We start from the raw sequence: 20,208 nt of genomic DNA, 5'->3' as shown, positions 1-20,208 counted from the left end.
TTCCTATTAAAAACTCATAAATGAGAGAAACCTATGAAATGAAGGGGGGGAAGATAAGAGGGGTGGCACTGGAGATGTGCCAGTTGGCTGCCAGAAACCAGGGACAGGGAAACACGTGGATGGGCTGGAGCCAGGAGCTTTCATCTAGCCTTTAGACCATGAGTTAAAATGGGGGAGAAAAAAGGAAGATGCCTATGGGATGAAAACGGAAGAGGGAAGAGGTCCCACAAGGGCACCAACCAAATGCATGGTGGAGGGTACAGATGCCAGGGGAAGGCTCTAATCTGGGCTTGAGATACAGAGATATCACCTGTGTGCCCTTAAATCCAGCCATCAGACATTTAACTGTGCGACAAGCAGAAGCCAGGCCACAAGACACCCAGAAGTGTCCCCTTTGGCACTCAGCAGCTCCCCAAGCCACACGAAGGCCCAGGAACTCGGCGCGGGAGCATTGGCCAAGGTGTTTCCAGTCCTCAAACACCGGGGAAGTGATTTTCTTTGGAGGGGCAGGGAAGCACTATATACACCTCAACTTCTACTGCTGGTTTTGGACCTCATCAACTTCTGTCAGGGCAGGGAGATGGGCTCAGGAGGTAGGGAAACAAGGACAAGGTACCTTCAATGGTGCCCCACTTGGTCTTCCTTCCAAGGATTCTTCTTCCATTAACCTGGTACTCCTGGTCACTACCCACCACTGCAAACGGGATCATTTCCTGAGGAAAGAGAAAAACAAGGCTATGTTTTCTTCCTGAAAACGGGTCAGGAAACCAAGCCAGCGAGCAAAATCCTACACCAAGCTGCTTTCAGGAGAGTTTCATGGGATCAGCTGGTCTGTCTCCGATGCTCCTGAGCAGCATTGCCTGCCAGGGACCGCAGGCAGCCCAGGACCTGGGCAGCAGCATATGTCACACACGTACCCAGTCCAAAACCAGTCTAAAACCAGCCCAAAACCAGTCTAGCCCATCACCCCATTGGCAGGGTGCAGCATACAGCCAGGGCAAAGTTACCATGATACTTCGCCAGCATCTGGCAACTGTGGCTCGGTCATTTCCTGATCCAAGGTGGTGTCTTTGTACTTAGAGTCCCTGAAAGACATTTTACTTCCTTGAATTTGTCCAATCCACTCTTTTGAGCCAAAAAACTGTTAGCTACTTCCTATAGCAAGGAATTGACAGCCATGAAAACAGAGCACCCTACAGGCAAATTGCCTCCCGGTGCCAGGAAGGCTGCTGCCCTAGCCAGGGATGGGCTGACACCAGTATTCCCTGTGCCTGGGGCAGGGCAAGGGGCCATGGGACCTCCCTGCCCGCTGGTTGCTGATGGTGCCTTTGAGGAACTGGGCTGGGGTAAAGAGCAGCAACATGGACAGGAGAGGACACCTTCCCCAGGTACTTTCCTCACCCTCTTTCTGTCTCTGCTCTGAGCTCTGGCAGGATCCTCAGTCTTGGGCAGACCCCAGGACCCAGGTCCTGGGCAGCCCCTCTGGACAGGGGCACAGCAGCTTTGGAAAGAAAATAGAGGCACTTTGCAAGAGACCCCCCCCAGGACATTACCAGCACCCGGAGCTGCAGGACCCATCCAAACACATCCAACCTGCAACACCATGCACTAACCCTGAATTTCTCATTCACTAGCCGATCTTCAGAGTCTTCATCAAACTCCTTCTGAGGATACACATCAATCCCATTGGCAAGGAGATCAGCCATTATCTAGGGGGGAAGAGCAGAGGAACACGTGAAGGACACAAGGGCAGAGGAGCTGAACTCCCACCATGGCGGCAGCTCCCAGCCAACCCAAGAGGCTCTCGTGAGCGATGCCCACAGGTCACAGCAACGCCCAGCAGCAACATCTTCCCTCTCCATCCTAAACACTGCCCACCCTGGGGAGAGATACCTGTGTTTAACTGCTACACACCTACCAAGCGCTTGCTCTGCAATCTCTGAAAGAACCTGGTGCCAAGACATGCATCAGGCTGAGAGAGATGAAGTTATATGAGCTGGGCGTTGCTTTGGGATTGAAAAAGACAATAAGACAATACAAGATGCACCAAGCAAAGGGGAATGTAGCTGCCAGGCACGTAACCCAAAGTTAAGAAGTTGCGTTCTGTTGTCTGCTTATGCTCCTTGGAAAAGGAGTCATGGCAGTGCCTGATCCAAGGGGACAGGGAAACAGACAGCTTGGAAGAGCAGCCTCTAAGGATATTGCCTCTGTGCAAGGGGAAGAGATGCTGAAATCTGATTCCTGGGTGGAGGCTCAGCTCAGGGGAGCATGAAGGATCAGCCTTCTCCAACAAAGCTGCAAACCCAAACTTAGCGTGCGCACCCGCTCCCATCACTTCCTATGGCAATAAACTCCCTGTCAGCCCTACGTTGCAGGCTGGCAAAGGAAGCGGATCCAGCCCAAAGAAACCCCCCCAGCCAAACCCACTCACTATTTTTAGGGGAACAACCCAACAAAGCCAACTCCGTAAGGCATTGGAGACCGTTCCCCTAACTCAGTGCAGTGCTGGCATTAACCTAGGTAGCCTGCAGCCAGGCTGGTGCTTCACCATCACCTGCCCACCCCGATCCACACCCAAAAACCTATAGCCTCTCGGAACCAGCTACACACCTAGATGCAGATGGGGCTCTGCTTTTTGGAAGCATGCACACAGGCACGCTGGAGCACAGGGAAAAGGTCCCAGCCCGTGCCCACCTGGACTGATTACCTGCCCTCTCATTTGCACCAGCAGATCTGGAGCCGTGAGTGTAAGGAGGGCAACCCCTTGCAGAAGGGGCACTGAACACATGCCACGTGGCTACGTGTTCTCCCTCCATCTGGAAGGATTTTGGGAGTCTGGTTACAATCAGGAATGTAATTAGAGATAGGGCAAGCTCATCCTGGGTCAAGCCAGTGCACAGTGGGTGAGCCAGGCGGTCTCCCCATGGTCTTTCATTACACAAGGATGGTATCAGCGGCTGAGAGTGCCCAGGTGACATTTTAGGTCATTTAGAGCCAAGCAGTCACCCGCAGACACCCAGATAAGTGCACTCATAACCTCTGAACAGAGCCAGCAGTCTGCAAAAGCCACCGCAGAAAGCAGATGTGGCACCGTGGACTCACCTCCCCATCCTCCCATACCAGCTCCTCGCAGATCTCCATGTAAACAGGCTGACATACCGATCAAGCCCAGCCTGGATTACCTCTTGGCTCCATTTCCTGCCATTCTCTAGCTCACTGCTAAGAGAACTGCTTGCAGAGTTTGGATTCAGCCCCCAAAATCAGACTGGATATTCCAGTGCTGGATCCTGCTCATCAAGAACTGGGAAGACACTGGTGCAGGAAGGGGTGGCTCATCCTCTTCTCCACGGAGGCATCAAACAACCCCTGGCTAATGTGCCGTCTTCTCCATAACCAGTGGAGGTGGCCCCTAAACCTGCCCTTTTGGCGAGACCCCCTTTCCCTTTGCTTCACTTCCCTGCAACTCAGACTCGCAGACCAACAAGCTTGGTGGCTTGCTTACTTCCACAGGGAATGCTGAGGCCATCATGCCTGCAGCCACATCCATCAGCTACACGAACGGATTTATAGCCCCTTACTGAACCCCAAAGCGGGGCATGTTCACCTCTTGGCAGCACCAGGCGTGCATGGAGGAAAGCCCGTGCCTTGCTGTGGATTCAGACAGCCCCTCCTCAGCTCCCCACTGCCAGCTCCCGATCAAGGTGATCAAAGGGAATTTCATGCCTTGCTTCCCCCATAAATCTTGCCCAGCTGAGCTCAGCAAACCCCCACATTTTTCTGCCTGGTTCCTGTATCAGTGCATGGTGCTGCCCAGGATGGGTTTCCAGCCTCTACGTGCAGCACCGTCTGCCTCCCAAAATAACAGAAACCAGCCTGAAAATAGCAACAACAAAGGAGGCAGGAGAAACAGGCCCCGAGACTTACAGCTCGAAACTTATCCCGCACTGTCAAAGATCCAAGAGAAACACAAGGAACTGCTTGGAGCGCAGGCCTTTCCTCCGGCCACGTGGGATCGCTCAGAGCTGCAGCCGGAGGAATGTGCTGGGCTCCTGGCCAGGAGCTCGCCTTCCCAGCCCGGCCGGGGGAAGGCAGGGGGAGCTGGGGAGGGGGAAAGGGGCAGGAGGGGATGGGAGACAAGAGATGGGAGCCCAGATAAGAGCCGCCAGCCCCTTACCCTTTGTTTGAAGTAGTCCCTCTCCTCCAGCGTTAACGTGTCAGCTTTTGCAATCACGGGGACGATGTTGACCACTTTGCTCAGGCGTTTCATGAATTCGATATCTAGCGGTCGGAGCCTGCAAAATACAGCAGAAAAAAGGGGATTCGTGCACTGATAGTGAGGTGGGGTCTGCTGCACCACCCCCCCCCCCCCCAGCAAAGAGGGGGCGTTTGAAGACTAGGCACAGAGGGGGAATCACTTCCTTTCAGATAGGACAAATAAAGACATTTTCTGAAAACCACAACAGCATGCGTCCATCTCAGAGGTGGTTTGCAGACAAACACTTAAAACGTTTCCCTTTCAAAGCACCCTGCTATCGCCCACAGATCCTCACAAAGCCCCGTGAAGTGAGACAGGGCTTTTATCTCTGCGTGGATGCTTGGCCACAGAGGACTGCGGGAACTTGCCCAAAGCTACGCGTATCCTTGGTGAAGCCAGGATGAGAGCATGGGCGATGCTGGCTGCAGGGCCAGCCTGCCCGTGATGTACCAATCAAACTGGGGAGAGACCATGGAGCAAAGACTCCTCCAACCCTGTGCAAGCTGTCACCCACTGTCACCCACCATCCAGGGACAGCATGACATGGAAAGGGCCACAGGTGACTATTCTGGCTCCCGCTCCCTCCTGTGCTGAGCACCAGCCCACTGTTGTGCACGAGCCAGGACTGCATCTCACATCCGTCGGTTGGGATTAAAAAAGGCTCCGCTAATTCTCCAGGGGCTCACACGGCACAGAAGAGATGCTGCTTGTTCCAGAGGGCAAAAAAGGTCAGAAAATCTCTACGATGAAAGTCTCAGCAGAGGAAAGTTGCAGAGATTACCGAACCCCAATGATCTGCCCCTTGGGAAATCCCTCCCTGCTAAAGCTCCTGCTGACAGCACGGATGCGACCTCCGGTGCCACGCTGTTCCACGTCCAAGGGCTGCAGTCCAGCTGCAGACAGTGATGATGGTGCCTGGCCGTGACCCTCCCTGGCTCCTCACTCCTCCCTGAAGGTGTTTTTACTGCTGGGAGTTCCCAAGCCAGCTAGAGGAAAGCCCTCCTTTGGACACCTCCACTTGCTGCAGGTGCCCCTCGGTGGCTCTGGAGGTGATGGGGACACACACCCATGCAGGACAGTTGAGCAGATGTTGCCTTGAAAAAGGAAACCCGGAGGTCCCGGTGGACACCAGGGTACAGGAACACCTTTGGGGTGCTCATGCATTAAGGATCCTGTTTGAAACAAGCCCTTGCTGAAAGCACACGGGGAAGGGGCAGGAAGGTCATTGCCAGAGCCCCAGAAGCAAAGGGACAATTCTGCTGCTCATACATCCTCATGACCCCCGGTCATGGCATGTGCCGGCAGGACACAACCCAACTCATCTTTGATGAAACTGGGGCAGAGAGAGGTGAAGTCAACTTTTGGAGGAGCCGTAGGCTTCAGTGATAGACCTGGGGCCAAGAACGAGACCTCCCCAAGGGCAGTCCAGCCCTGTGCCACAAACCAGAGGCCCATGGCAACAGGGAAGAAACCAAAATAAATGGGATGGTGACTTAAAATGCCCAGGTGCAAGCAGGCACCCAGCAGGAGCCCTGCGTGGGGAAACATGGAGCAGAGCAGAGCGCTCAGGGACAACATGGCCAAGAGAGCACCTACTGCCAGCAGCTCAAGCCAAAGCCCACCATGATCTTCTTGGGCCCTATGAAGGGCTCAGAGACACCTGCAGACCCAGCACAGCTCCTACAAACCCAGCAAGAGTCACACAGGTGCAAAGGGGAAGGGGCTGATCCTGCTCCTCGGCAGTCACCAAGCAGCATCCCCGTCCTGCGAGGCCACCCCTGCCTGGCTCCAGCACCAAGGGAGGGACATCCAGCCCTGAAGAGACCTGCTCAACTCCAGCTGATCCAAAACCGGCAGCTCGAGGCTGCTCCAGCGCAGCCAGCACTGGTGACCCAGCCGAGCCCTTCCCTGGTCAAACCCACTCCTCTCCCAGGGATCGGGCTGGACCGTGCCAGGTGGACCTTCTCCTTGCACACTAATGGCACGCATCGCCCGGAGCACATTGTTAGCATGCAGACAAACGAGTTCCTAACACAAACTCAGGAGTCACAGATCACCCTGGGCCCCAGGAAAGAAAGAGTTTGGCTATTAAAAAAAAAAAAGAAAAGAAAAAAACACAAGGAAACCCCCACGGACACATCTAAGCAGACTTGCTGCTGGCAAACATTGTTTGGAGTTCTGCATAATGTGTTTCCCAGACCTCCAAGGAAGTAATGCAGTTATGCTCCTTTCCCAGCAGACTTCTTTCCCCTCCTCTCTCTTTGCTATTTTTCAAACAATTTTTCCCCTCTAAAAGCCTCTTCCCTACTGAGACTGTGTTCCTGCCTCTTTCATCAGCTTTTCTTTTAGAATGAAGACCAGGATGCATATGTAGCCGATGCAGATGAATTCACAATCAGTCAGACATTTGAATTTTAGCTCGACTGACACATAACAGCCCTGTTACTGAGCCCTCACCAATATTCAGAGGATGCCAGCAGTGAGCCTGAGAGCAGGAGGCAGAGCCAGAACCAGCCCACACCCCTGCCTGTGTCCACCAGCATCCATGCAGGCGCAGTGACCGTGTCCCACACTGATCTGCACCCAAAGCCAGAAGAGCCCAAGGCTCATTTGACAAGACTTTCTGCTCTGATGGGCTTCTGCAAGTGCCTCATCCATGGAGGTCACCTCCCATGGGTCCCTCCGTGCACCATCCTGGAGAACAGGAAGGGAACCAACGGACTCCCCAGAAGAGCAAATTGTATGTATTTAGGGTATTTTGCAAGTTTCTAGATATTCTACCAATTCCTGCTGGGTAGCCCCCAAAAAACTTAAGTACTTAAAAGAAAGTGATTCTTTTCACTAAGAACAAGACCTGCCACTAGAGGTCATGTTCATGTGAAGACACCAAAGAAGAACAAATGGCTTAAGGCGATCACAAGCGCACAGAGCTTGGTTTACACCAATAGCCCTGTACAGACGCAGGCAGACACGGCCAAGGTCATGATAGGGCAAGCCCAGACCTAATTCCTCTTAATCTCCTGCTGCGAGGCACAGCCCAGGACAGCAGGGATTTCTGCTGGTATCTGCTGGGACCAGTTTTGGTGTTTAACCACCCACCATCCCATGACAAGCCACAGGCACAGCAGTGCTGGCCTCTGCCGTGTATCTGAACTTGGTTGACCTGCACAAAACATCGATGCCAGCACCTAGTGAGGATTAGCAGTGAAACCCTTATATATACAAATATGCAAAACAGCAAGAGAAAGCGAGTTATTTCATTTCAGGTGCACGCAATCTGCTCCAAGCAGATCACGAAATAGAGGGTAGAGCTCAAGAAGAAAGAGCATCTGTTTTCTTCCCCTTCTCCAAATGGTCCCCAATATTATTAACTTGCAACTAGACGCATACACACTTTGAGCTTTGCTGGGTGGGGATGGAGAAGCTCCAAGGGGAGTGGATGGGCTGGCACAGGAGCTGCAGGAGGGGCTCCAGCCCACCCTGGATGGTGCTGGTTGCTTCTCCATCCCCTCTTGCTATGGGGCTGGGGAAAGCAGTGCAGCTGGGTACACATTATCATGGCAGGGTACACGTTATGGTGGCTGGGCACGTGTTATCGTGGCTGGGCACGCGTTATTTCTGCATTGCCCGCAGCCACCATGCACAGACAGGATCTAAGCAGAGGCTCATTCCTGCTGGTTCCCTTGAAATGCCATTACAGGAATCAAAATTCACGGTGAACTGCAAAGTTATTTCCTTTTGGTTGTGCCCCAGATCAAACTAGCAGCAAGAATTTGAGCCGTGTGTTAAGCAAACACCAGCGAACACCCGTCAGCCGCCCAGCCCCATCACCAGGACCTGTCAGCCTGCTCAAGGGACCTGGTAGGCACCCGAGAGGGGCAGCTAGAGGGGAAAGCAGCAGTGGGTGGCAGCCTGTCAGCCGACAGCTCTGGTACCGGCAGAAAAGGGGCTGCCAAGGCCAGGGCGGTGTTTCACAGTCCCGTTTCAGAGCCAAGCGGTGCTTCACAGGGGTCACAGCTGAGATATTTATTGGGTGGCTTGCGCGGCTGCAGCCAAAAGCCCCTGCCAGCACGTTACTTAGCCTTTGCAAACATGGTTTTACGGGAGTGTTACAAGAAGGACAGGGTGTGTGCGAACTAGATGGGTTGCAAAGCCTGCCCTGAACTCCCTGCAAAGGGAGACAGCGGCGGAAACTTCTCTGCTGATTAACCCTTGAGCTACACAGATGGGAGGGCCAGACTGAAACAGAGCCAAGCAATCCTCCACTCCAGCCTCTGAATCTGTGCACCTGGTTAACTTTGCTTCCCCCCCCCGCTTATTTAAGAAAAAAGCAAGCTCTCGCCCAATGACCTGGCAGGCTTAGCCCCGGCTGCCTGCAGCGTCCATGTGCCAGGGAAGGGATGCCGAGTCCTGTGCCGTGCCCATCCACGTAAGCAGGGAGGGACAGACGGACACAAGTCACTACTGCTTTGGCTGCATCACATGGTGAAGGCAGCAGCTCCCTGAAGGCAACACAAAAAAGTCCCGTGCAAGCACTATCCCAGGACACATGGCACCAAGGATCCCAGGATGGCAAGTGGCATGGGGAGCACGCCGATGGTGCCACGTGGGCATGGTGGGGTCCTCCACAGCTGGGTGCACATGTCCCTAGTGCAGGTCCTTGCAGCTCTGCAAGCCACTGCCCTTGCCAGCCGTGCTCCCCGCTGTCTCCCAGAGAAGCCAGAGGCACTGCCGCAAGAACCCCGATGCCCTTCCCATACCCTTCTGCAAGGGACCACGGACCGCCTGCTTCGGCGGGGGCACGAACCTGCACTCAACCTTGTGCAACCATGCCATGCCATGGCCTCCCGCACCCTTGTCCTCCAAAATGGATCCTCTGCTACCAGCAGCTCCACCCAGCAGGAGAGGTGGCCACACCATCCATTTGTGTCCACGGACCACAGGCAGCACTGGGGAAAGCTCGTCCGTGATGATGAGAAACGTAACTTGGGCTTGACAAGGGAGCAGAAAGGAAACCCACTGCCTGCTCAAGCTCTCAGACAAGTAAAATTTCCCACCAGCTTCTCCCTCCCGGTGGGGTCTGTCCCCTTTCGCTCATTCCTCAGCTTATCTCCATCCTGCGACAGGAGGGGACACGCGAGCCAGAGGCCGGCTCTGACACCAGGGCAGGAAAGAGCAGCCCCAGAGCCACGGCCGGGGAGCAAGCGCCAGCCCCAGCCGGGCTATCAGGCTACGGGGAAGAAGGATCAGCGCAGGGCTCAGCAACAACGGCCTCCAACCGCCGGGCTTGCTCGGATATTGGAAACACATGTTCACTGGAGAGAAAGAAAAAAAGCAGCTGAATATCCACACAATTGCTGTTAGCCGGCGGGTGAGAGAAACCAGAGCGCACGGTTGGAGAGGCTCCGCTGGGGGACACGGGGACGGGGCTCCCCACCACTGCCTGCGCAGGCCAGGAAGGGCAGCTGCCACCACCCAAAATCTGCAATCTCTGTGCAGGTCAGGTACCTGCAGGGTCTAAGCATCGGACACGCTTTTAAGAGTTAAACACCCAAAGCAATGAGAAAAAGCTTGAGCGTAGCTAATGCTGCAACACTCCGACCTGCCGAGGCAGGGTCTGCAGATCGGGGCAGAGATAAGCGGGACCAACACGCTAGACTGGCCTAAAAATGTCGTCTCCCTTTGAAACGTTTTCTGCTTTATTGTATTAAACCAGAAACGTTTCTTCGGCCCCTCTGCTCCCAATTGACAGCCTGTTACACAAGAAGAGCATAACTGGACCATGCAGTCATTTTATTCCAGTGAAGGATGCATTTTTGGTCTACCCACTGACAGAAGCAAAACAAAGTCTTTTCTATTGGAATAAATCTCTACATGGGGAAAAGGAAAAGGCTGACATTAATACAGTGCTGGCGGCTTAAGTTTACTTTTTGAAAACAGACCCAAAAAAATCCCCATGCAGACAGAGCCAGGAGTGGAAGGAATTGACAAAAATCAAAAGGAAACTTAGGTCTCGTTTTATGTTGTGATACTTTAAGTCACATTTTTCAAGACACTTTAAGCGCCCCAGATTTTCACTCCAGGCTGTGTGCCTAGGAGAAAAAAAAAGAAAGAAAGAGAGTGAGATCTGGGCCTTTGATGCTGTCGCTTGAGAAGTGCCAGAGCCAGGAGAGCTCCGTGCTGAATAAACTGGATCCCACTTGCAGACTAGTCAAACAACCTAGAAAATATCCTTACAGGGTGAGGGTGTTCGCTCCCTCAGTAGCATGAGAAAAACCGGCTTCTCCCCTTTACAAAGGCAGGGGCACAGAGAAAAAAATTAATGTTCTGTTTGCAAAGGCAGCCTTTCTGTCCAATTTGGGAGCTCAGCGACTGATGTCCATCCTCAGTCAAGCACAAGCAACGCGACCAAAGCAAAGCAAGCAGCTTACTGGAGCTCAGGGAGGCTTTGGTGGCCCCTCGGAAGAGGAAACACCATGTTTCTCTGGGATACAGCAGCTCTGCTGTGTTATTGAGAGGGCTCCAGATGCTGCAGCCCTAGGAAGGACAGCTTCACGCTGTCCTCAAGCTCCTCAAGTCCCCAGGAAACACGAGGGGATCCCAAGAACAACCCTGATAGCTGAGCTGCCCGAGACCGAATGCAGGAGAGGGAAGCCCCGAGGGTCTGAGTGAGGACGGCAGGGTACGTACGAGTGGCCAGTGGCTGGGATGAAGTATATACAGCAGTGCACCCGCGTGTCGGGGATCCGCTTCTTCCGGTTAATGTTGATTTCCTCCTGCAGGTACTTCTCGTACTGGTCGTTGATGAACTTCATGATGGGCTGCCAGCTGCAGAGAGAGAGAGGAACATGGGACGACGGGTTTGTGTGAGGGATCTGGACCACCCTGAACCTCCCGCCTGGCCTGGCCGTGTGAAGCAGAGCCCACCGAGCCAGGGACGCTCAGCATCTTACAGAATCCCAGAAAACAAACGAAACAAAACACACTCACACGGGGAATGTTTTAGTTCCTGTAAGCTCCCATTCATACAGCAACTGCAGGCGGCAGGGAAATCACAAACCTCCCGCCTTCACCGCTTGGCAACTCCACGCACTGCAGGAGGAGGGGATTTTCTGGCTGGTTTAGACAGGCAAGTGCGTAAAAATTCCTTCCTTCTCTCCTCCTGGACCCAGCTGCTGAGCAGGGCAGGGCCGGGAGCATCCTTTGGCTCCTTGCGCGGTGTCATGGCACAGGAGCTAGAGCAGCATCAAACCGCACAAGCGCAGCCCAGCTCGTGGTGAGGAGAAGGCACCTGCCATCGGCCAGCCAGGCCAGCCTTCTCCCAGCCCAGGGGGGCCATCCTGCACAGCCAGCCGCTGTCCCAGGGACTCCTGGCAGAGTTCAGCCTTCAGAGCCACATGAGCGAGGTCCGGGGACTGGCCACGCCGGCACACAGCTGCTCCCGGCCGCAAACAAAGGTTGTCTCATGCCCAGAACAGCAGGATGTTTGTGGGCTCTCACAGGGTCCAGGATCAACCCCAGGGAGCATGGTACCACGCTGCCGCCCACAACAACCCTCTCCCCTGCTCCCCACGGAGCATGGGTGGCACAGGACCAGGCTACAGCCCTTGGCACCAGCTCCAGGTCAGGATGCTCCGGGGCTCAGCCGCCTTCCCTCTGCACCGGTCCCCGCGTCAGCGCAGCCAGCTCACCAGTTCTCGTTGTTGATGTGGTCTCCAAAGCCCGGGGTGTCGATGACCGTCAGCTTCATGCGAACCCCCTTCTCTTCTATCTCTGAAATGGAGAGGAAAGCCGGTACATGAGGCAAGCGTCAATGAGCACTCTGGCCAAGCCCACCCTCCCAAAATCAGCTGGAGGGCTGGAGCTTTCTCCCAGGGGGGAAATGCACCTTCACAGCTTCTAACAGGCACAAATCAGCCCTCCAAAGGGATGCAGCACCACATCTGCCCTGAAATGCCACCCCCCATGGCCACCTCACTTGTTCCCTTCCACCACAATTAAATCAATTCTGGTGGATAAAGAAAGCAAGCATCTCTGGATGGTAAAAGCCCCTTCAGAGAGATGAGAGTGGAGGTTTAGTGGAGGTCCACAACCCCCGCGAGCCCCCAGAGACACAAGGCAGAGCAGGACCAAAAGCCAAAGCACCAGGTGGGATCTGCAGAACCTCACCGTGAGTGATGGATTTGATTTCAATGGTCTTGGGGATCCGCTCTTCAGAAGTCGGCTGTACAGATTTCCGGCTGATTTTGGATTTGAAGAGGGTGTTGATTAACGTGGATTTCCCCAAGCCGCTCTGACCTGGAAAAGAGCGGAATAAACCACAGTCGGCACTCACTTGTTTCCGGACTATTTTTTCAGGGGCCAGGGGATGGGGATGCTGACAGACTCAGCCTGCACCGGATCGGTGGGAGGGAGGTAAGAGGGGCAGCTGTTTCTCTCCAGCCTCCCCAACTCAAGAAGCTCAAGTCCATCCCAGGAAGGAGGATGCTGTGGGCAGCAAGCACCTTCCCTGGCTCCAAAGCCAAAGGCTTGCTGGGAGTGAGCAGGTCAAGAACTGGTTCCTTGCATCCAGCCGAAATCACAGCAATCCCAAGGACAGGCAGACACTGTCGGGGATGTGTTAAGGGCTGCGGTGATACTCAGCAGCCCTGAAGAAGGGCACAGGGACCAGGGAACCCCAGGAAGGAGCATCCTGACACATCTGTGCCTTTACCCTCCTGCAGCCTCCCCTGTCTGCCTCCACAGGGAAGACTTAGGAGCAGCTTGGCAAGCCCTTAGTTGGACAGCATTAACAGCAGCAGCAATCTTCCAAAGCTCAGCCCTGCAGCATCCACTGCTGCTTCCCTGCTGTACTGGCTTTTGCAATTGGACCAGCTGGCTGCATAGATCCCTTTAAGCAGGTCTCAGCCAGGAACTCCTCTGAGTCCCACAAACAACATCCCAGGAAGCACATCAGATTCCGCAACTTCAGAAAAAACAGCTTTTAGAGAGAAGCATTTTCATGCTTTATATCCCAGAGCTGAGGCCAATCTGTGCAGAAAGGACACCAGCAGCTCTCAAGTCTCCAGAGCAGTTGCCCCATGAGCTCGGAGAATAATTTTTCCAGAGCAAAGAAAACAGAGGAGCTCCTCAAAACCCAGGGAGCAGATGCTTGGGTTCAGAGCAGATGTTCTGTGCCCCCTGCAATAACTGCAGAGCTCCTGCACACACCATGGGGGCCCCTTCAGCCCCATTCTGCTGAGCCACATTGCAGTCAGCTATCATGGCACCGCTGCCAGCATGTCCCTAGCACCACAGAGTCTCTCTAAGCACAGAGTCAGCAAGGGTTTATTTCACCTACGTCCTCCAGGGCCCTGACCCATCCAGGCTGCCAAAGGCACCCAACACTAAGGCAACGGTAGGGTCAACCAGCACATCAGCACTGGGCATCACCTCCTGGCCAGCCTGCTCCCTGATCGAACAGCAAGTTAGAACTGAGTTTGCGGCGCTACCGGTGGCATGCTGCAATCCAGCGCAGGAAAAATCTGTTTGCCAGCCACTATCACAGCTGGGTTGTAGAAGAAACGCATGGACCAGGCTGGGGTCAGGTGCTCCCAGTCCTCTGCTGCCTGAAAACACGCAGGGCCAAGCGCAAACAGGTCTGGAGCTGCGAATGCAGACAGCCAAAGCAAAGCTCTCATTGCACTGCTCATCATTAAACAGAGCACGTGGGGAGAGGGGGAAAGCGGGGCGACACACTGCCTGAGCTCCTGGCAGTCCATCTCGGCATTCGTGCCTGTCTAAGCTGCCAGAGCTGCACTGCCTGGAAAGGGACTAGAGGCGAGAGCCGCCGGCTGCCATGGATGCGATGTCCCGTTTTGAACCGCGGCCACAGGCTGACCTCACCGAGCGACGGATGCGGCTGCACCCCAGGGACCCGACAGCCCCGGCGCAGGCGGCTGAGCACAGGGCAGACCCGCTCCCACCTCCCCTGGTTTGCAGCCCATCATGTTTCCCTGAGCCGAAATCAGGCAGGGAAAGCATGGCTGAGCCTCAGCTCTCCTCTCCTTCCAGCTGTTCTGCACCAAAAACTGAAAAGAAGATGTGCTTTGGGTTTTTTTTTAAGCTTAGACCTTTTTTCTCATCTCCACAGCCTTAGAGGACACAGGGCTAAGCTGATCTCAGCCTGAAGCCCCCTCTCAGAGCTTTGGTCAGGCTGGCGAAACCCTTTTGAACAGGGACCCTGGTACACAGGGCAGAGGATTTTCAAAAAGCCCTGTCACAAGGAGACGGTGCAGGCATTGACCCCCCCACCAGCAGCGGTGCTCAATTCCCACCTCCCTCACAGGAGAAGTCACGTCCCTCCCCTCATCTCCCACCTGTAAAACAGGGATTGCGACGATTTCAATGCAAGGACTCGCAGCTTAGACTGGATGGGAATAAAGGAGCTAAACTAATCCCTAGAAGCCCAACGGTCCCCCAGAGAAACGCAGCAGGATGAGGACTAGCTGCTGCCTCCCAGCCTCAGCAGAGCACCTCCTCCCCGAGGGCACCCCGTGAGGTGCTGCTCCTCCCGCATCCCTCCCCGCGTCTTCTGGGAGGGCCAGAGCTCGGCTTGTTTATGCTGCCACGAATTCCCCAGCCTGTAAACAGTCAGCCCAGAGCCTGCCAAGGAGAAGAACAATGTTTTCCAGCCGCTCTGCAGCACAGGCTTTCATACCACACACAGCGCTGCCAAGGCAAAGCCGGGCCCTTTCCTCAACATCCCTCCGCATCTGCAAAGCAGAAAGCCGAGGCGCTGCCACGGCACAGACTGCTCGCAAAGGGATGGGAGCCTCTTCTGGCAGGGAAATGAGGGCTCAGCTCATGCAATCTCACTTGCAGACTCTCAGGATCAGTGCTGCTGCGATCCCTCTGCCCCACTGGCAGTGGAGTGCTGCTCCACTGGCAGGAAAGAGCTGCGCTTGTTTAAAAACCTTGCAAGAACTGGTCCTGCAGTGACCAGGTTTGCAGCAATCTGCCAGCCTGGGGAGCCCTCCCCATAGATCAATTTGTGTTCGAGAATATCAAAATGAGGAAGGCAGAGCATCAGCAGAGCTCGCTGGGAAGCTACAGCACACTAGTATCTTTTACAGAATTAGCACACTCTGGATCAGGCCCTCCCGTAACCCCAGGAAGCCCCCCCAGGGCTGCGGGGGCTCCTACCCCGGGGGCATCCCTGCACAAACCTGCAGCCCTACACAACTCCTTGCAGGAGGAAGCAGGATGGCATGGCTCCACTACCACGCCATGGGCCACGGCCTCGGCTTTACTCTTCTCATCGCCCTGCACCTCCCCTGGGAGATTCAGGCAGGGAGAGCTGCTGCCTGCACAGCCCAGCCCTGGGGAGCGCAGCCCAGCTCATGCAAGGGGCTCCAGCGGCCACGCCAGGCACTGACAGCTGGAAAAAAGCAGAAAAGGCTTATTTCTTTTCCATTTTCCCCTTACACAGTGTCCCACAGTGCCCACCCAGCTCTCTGGCTACTCCTAGCATTTTGCTGGTGAGCAGCCAGTGCAGTCCCTGGCACCGGGAGCCCAGGGGCTGCAGGAGTGCAGACCTCCCCAGCAGAAGCTGGAGCCAGAGCAGTGGCGATGCAGCCGGTGGTCTCTAGCTGAAATAAATCTCCTTCATTCCATCCACCCTGCAGCCTCGGAAAGCTAATGAACAGGATCTTGTAGGCAGCAGGATTTGGACACACAACCTTCCAGCCTTTCCTCCCTGCATGTGGGTACCCTCTGGCATGCTCATTCCCCCCTGTGCCACATTGCAGGTCCCCAAAGGAGCCACTGGTAGCAGAAGCCACTCAAGCCCAATGACCCAGCTATGCAAACCCCTCTTGCTGGTCTTTATTCCCACCAGTAAATCACACGTGGCATTTCTTCCCTGGTACTTGCAGCGTGGTTTCCTGAGCTGCATAGCACAATACAAGAAAACTCACAAGCAGGAATTTTACCCAAATTGCTGGAAATACTAGCAAAAATTAGGGCTCTGGTATACCAGCAGCAGTGCAACCCCTTGAGCCCTGACGTGCTTTCTGACTGCTCAAACCAGTGCAAGGCTCCCAGGAGAGCAGGCAAGAGAACTAGCTCTCTGCAAGGCTTTGGTGAGTCCTAATACCCCTCGAGGTGTTCCCCTCCAGGACATGCCTATGGGTAACGCACCCCAAGACATGGGAAGATGCACAGGACCACAGGCCAAGTCGCGTTGACAGCTTTAACAACAGCTGAATTCAAGCCAGCTCCTCGGGAGCGGGTTTGCTGACCCCTAAGGCAGAGACCCCAATGCTGAGCCCGGGCTGCTGCTCCCAAGGAGAGGACAAACATTGTCACAGAACAAAAACAACTCGCTAAGCACGTTGCAGGCAGCTGGCGTGGAGGGAGAACTCACCCACGACCATGATGTTGAACTCGAACCCCTGCTTCATGGCTTTCCGTCTCATCTGCTCCAGGATGGCGTCTATCCCCACATAGCCGAAGTCCGCAGCCGGTTTCTCCGGCCGTGTCGGCACCGCCTGCTTGGGGCCGGCATCCCGTGGAGCGTCCGTCATGTTGGGTGCGTGGCTGGGAACTGTCTCTGGACCTGCGGAGGCAAGGAGAGGGTTGTCAGGGGTGGCAGGCACTGCTGAGCACACTGGGATGCTGTTCCTGGCAGGGAATGAAAGGAGCTGCCTGTTCCATCTGAAACAGAAATAAAGCATGTGCAGGGACTCAGGGCACCAGGAGGCTAAGAGGGAGGAGGCATGTGGGATCTTCCTTCACCTGTAATTACAATAAATTTGGGATTCCCCTTCTTAACTTACTGGATTCACCTTGATCCCTGCCCACATCCCCAAGCCTGCTGCAGCAAAGGGATGCTGCTATGGGGGGAGTAGGCACACTAGGTCCCACAAGCAGCTGATCTGCCGCCACGGAGCGGGACCCAGCACCGAGAAAGTTCTCGGTACAAGTCCATGAGTTTATTTAGTGAGTGACAAAGGCTTTTAGCAACACAGCCCTGTGCCCAGGCACTGCCGTTAAAGGCTTGCAGAGCTACACAGCCTGCCCACTCCTCCATACCACTGTGATTACAGTGCTATGCAGACTGCTGGCGTGAATGCCTCGCGGCCACGTTTCAGGGAACTGGATGGCTTTGCAGACACAGAAAAGTCCTCAGCATCTACTGACACGTGCCCTCCTCAAGCTCCAGCTGATGCAGCTCAGAGGCTTGTAGAAAACCAGCTTGTAGAAAACCCAAAACCTAACACATTTGCATCAAAACGGGTCGTGCCAGACAACACCCACGCAGCCATGAAACTTTTGTGATTCTGCTCTAATTCTGCCAATATCGACCTGAGGAACCCAAATCCTTCAGCTTCCCACAGAGATAGGGCGCTCATCTCCCCTGCAAGACAGCTCCAGGTTAGCAAAGCGCTCCAGGAGAAGCAAACATACACCTACTGCCTCATTTAACACCTTCATAACAAAAATCGGGCAACCATCCACTCCCCCAGGCACCAGGCAGGACCATCTGCCACCAGGAAGGACAAACTGCCCCTGATGTGCTATCGGGCAATGCAGTCTGCTCCTACGCTGCCCCAGCTGCTCCATGTCTCCTGCAGTGGGCACAGCAAATATCCTGAAGGCAGAGCATGCACAAGGTCAGCCTGGTCCTTACAAGCTCCTGGAGGTATCAGCCACGCACGGCAAGCTCCTCTGATGCAGGCACGGAGAGGCAGGTTTTAGGAAAACACACTTCTGAGAACCCTCCCCAGCCCAAGCTGCTGCTGATCAATGCCTGGGTCCCGGCAACCACCAGCCTAAGCAAGCATTTTATTTTTGTTAAGCTTTTTGCAACGCTTATTTATTATTTTTTATTATTTATTATATTATTGTTATGAATAAAAACATTGTTACTTGCAAAGGACTTATTGCAAAGTCCTCATTCTCATTCCTTCAAACAGGAATATGGCTCTCAGCTCATCTCCTCACCCCACTTATTTCTGGCCTTTGATGAGGTGCTGCCTGGTTTTCTCTCCCTCCCTGCCTCCCAAGGGATTTGTCTGGAGAAGCATGGCTGGTCCAAAGAGGCTTCTCCAAACGCAAGTCCATCATCCCTTCTCCTCTGGTGACAGGCAGGAGCCTCAGGAGCAGTGTCAAGCCAGAGCCTGCCGGGGTCTGCAAGGCAGAAGCGCTTGTTTCCTGCAAGCACAGTGTGCTTCCACGAGCTCAAATGCAGGCCAAGCAGAAAAAAAAATAAAAATAATATGGCTGTGCAGACCAGTGTTACTCACAGAGCTGCTAGAGAGCAAACGTGCCATAGCTGACACACGTGGTAGCAACATGCTCCTCCCCAGCCTTGCACTGGGTGCACGCAGATTCAGGCTCTTGCGCAGCTGGCAACGCGCTGCCGCGCTGCTCCTTGCAAAACCGACCAGCCCGGCGTGTCTGAGGTCTCGCTGCAGATCCCAAATTAGCCCCGTTCCAAAATGGCAAGGCCAAAAGTGGAAAAAAATCCCTACATACCAGTAGGAAAAAAAAAAAAAAAAAAAAAGACTAAATCACATGGAAAATATGCTGCCAGCAGCAGCAGCGCTGGGTTATGCAACAGCTTTAACTCCTGCAGGCATCGCTTGCACGCACGGGACAAAGCCCAAAGCACGCTGGCCCCGCGGGACGGGATGGCGGCCTGGGAAATTGGTGCAGATAAGGTCCAGCAGCATGCACAGAGAAATCAAGAAATTAAACAAATTGAGCAGAAAGCCACCCTCCACTTGCAATAAAGGCCAGGAGCATCTCCAGCACCTCCTGGCTGCTGATCATCTATCGAGCTCTGCTAACGAGCAGCCGGCAGTGTGCAGAAGGGGCTGACCCCCTCCTTGGGCAGGGGGACGTGCAGGCAAACCTGTCCCCAACATGGGGAACAGATGCTACATGATGCCTCACCATGTTGCTTTCAGTGCGAGGAGGGCTCGGGACTCCCCAGCCCCCAGCAAGACAAAAGCCACAGGAAGCACGGGGCAACGGCAGGCAGCGGTTTCTCACCACGGAGCACGCAGGCGCCCCGCCACCGGGGATGCGCTTGAGCAGCACAGCCGGCAACACTGCTTCGGCTGGCCTTTGGGGAAAAAATGATTTAAAGGGCATTTTCTTCTAACACCTGGCTCCTGTTTGGGGAAAAAAAAAAAAAAAAAAAAAATCAATATATTGCAACTAAGAGTGGCTGCAGGACAGCAGGGATGCAATGACACAAATGCCCCGGTGGCACCAGCAGACCCCCACGGGAAAGGCTGCAACACAGACCCTCACTTTTGTTTAGCTTTCCAGCACTGAGCTGGTCTTTTCTTAGCATCCCAGCGTCCCACTTGGCTCCAAAGGGTTTGTGCCAGCAGAGGCAGGATGGGTCCAAGGTGCAGGACCACTCCACGGCACAAGCACATGGGGATGCTGTGCCGGGTGGCAGGGTGCACTCCTGGCAGGCGCTTGTCTAAAATAGAAAGATCCTAGAAATAAATTAGAGCAGAAGCCTGGGACACGCCACGGGCAGATCCTGTACTTGTTTGACACGGTGTGCTCTCTGTGGGGACAGCACCAAACCTGCGGCGCTCTCAGTGCCAGCATTGCCAAGCCAACCCTTCCAGAGCACTCCAAGGAGGGATGGATTAATAAACACCCAATACTGTCAGAAATTCCTGATTGCCACCAAGTCCCTGGTGAAAAGAGCAGGATCAAACCTTATGCACCATTGCTTCACCAGTGCCACCATAACACGGCTGCTTGTCCCTCCCGCGGGGAGGGAGGCTGGGGAAGCGTACGGGCTGCTCGCTTTGCTGATGGGGGCAGAGAGCCCAGAACCTGCAGCTCCCTCCAGCTTGCATGTTCCTGAGTAAACATGATGCACGTGGGAACACGTGCTTGTGCCATATTTAGACCTCCTCTGCCAGGAAAACCCTCTCCAC

General features: G+C 54.6%; 1 protein-coding gene across 7 annotated transcripts in view; it reads right to left on the bottom strand.

The window, feature by feature from the left end:
- Positions 1–20,208, bottom strand: part of SEPTIN9 (septin 9) — a 144,003-nt gene that overhangs the window by 4,107 nt on the left and 119,688 nt on the right. For all 7 annotated transcript variants that reach the window (XM_069798949.1, XM_069798950.1, XM_069798952.1 and 4 more), the window contains 7 exons: positions 16,662–16,853; positions 12,425–12,553; positions 11,947–12,028; positions 10,946–11,083; positions 4,175–4,292; positions 1,614–1,709; positions 617–713 (listed from right to left, as the gene is read on the bottom strand). In XM_069798949.1, the coding sequence (XP_069655050.1) occupies positions 617–713; positions 1,614–1,709; positions 4,175–4,292; positions 10,946–11,083; positions 11,947–12,028; positions 12,425–12,553; positions 16,662–16,853 (852 nt within the window). The remainder of the gene's footprint in view (positions 1–616; positions 714–1,613; positions 1,710–4,174; positions 4,293–10,945; positions 11,084–11,946; positions 12,029–12,424; positions 12,554–16,661; positions 16,854–20,208) is intronic.

This window comes from Haliaeetus albicilla, chromosome 12, assembly GCF_947461875.1.
Source record: "Haliaeetus albicilla chromosome 12, bHalAlb1.1, whole genome shotgun sequence".
Taxonomy (NCBI): domain Eukaryota; kingdom Metazoa; phylum Chordata; class Aves; order Accipitriformes; family Accipitridae; genus Haliaeetus; species Haliaeetus albicilla.
This window is presented reverse-complemented; position numbering and strand designations above follow the sequence as displayed.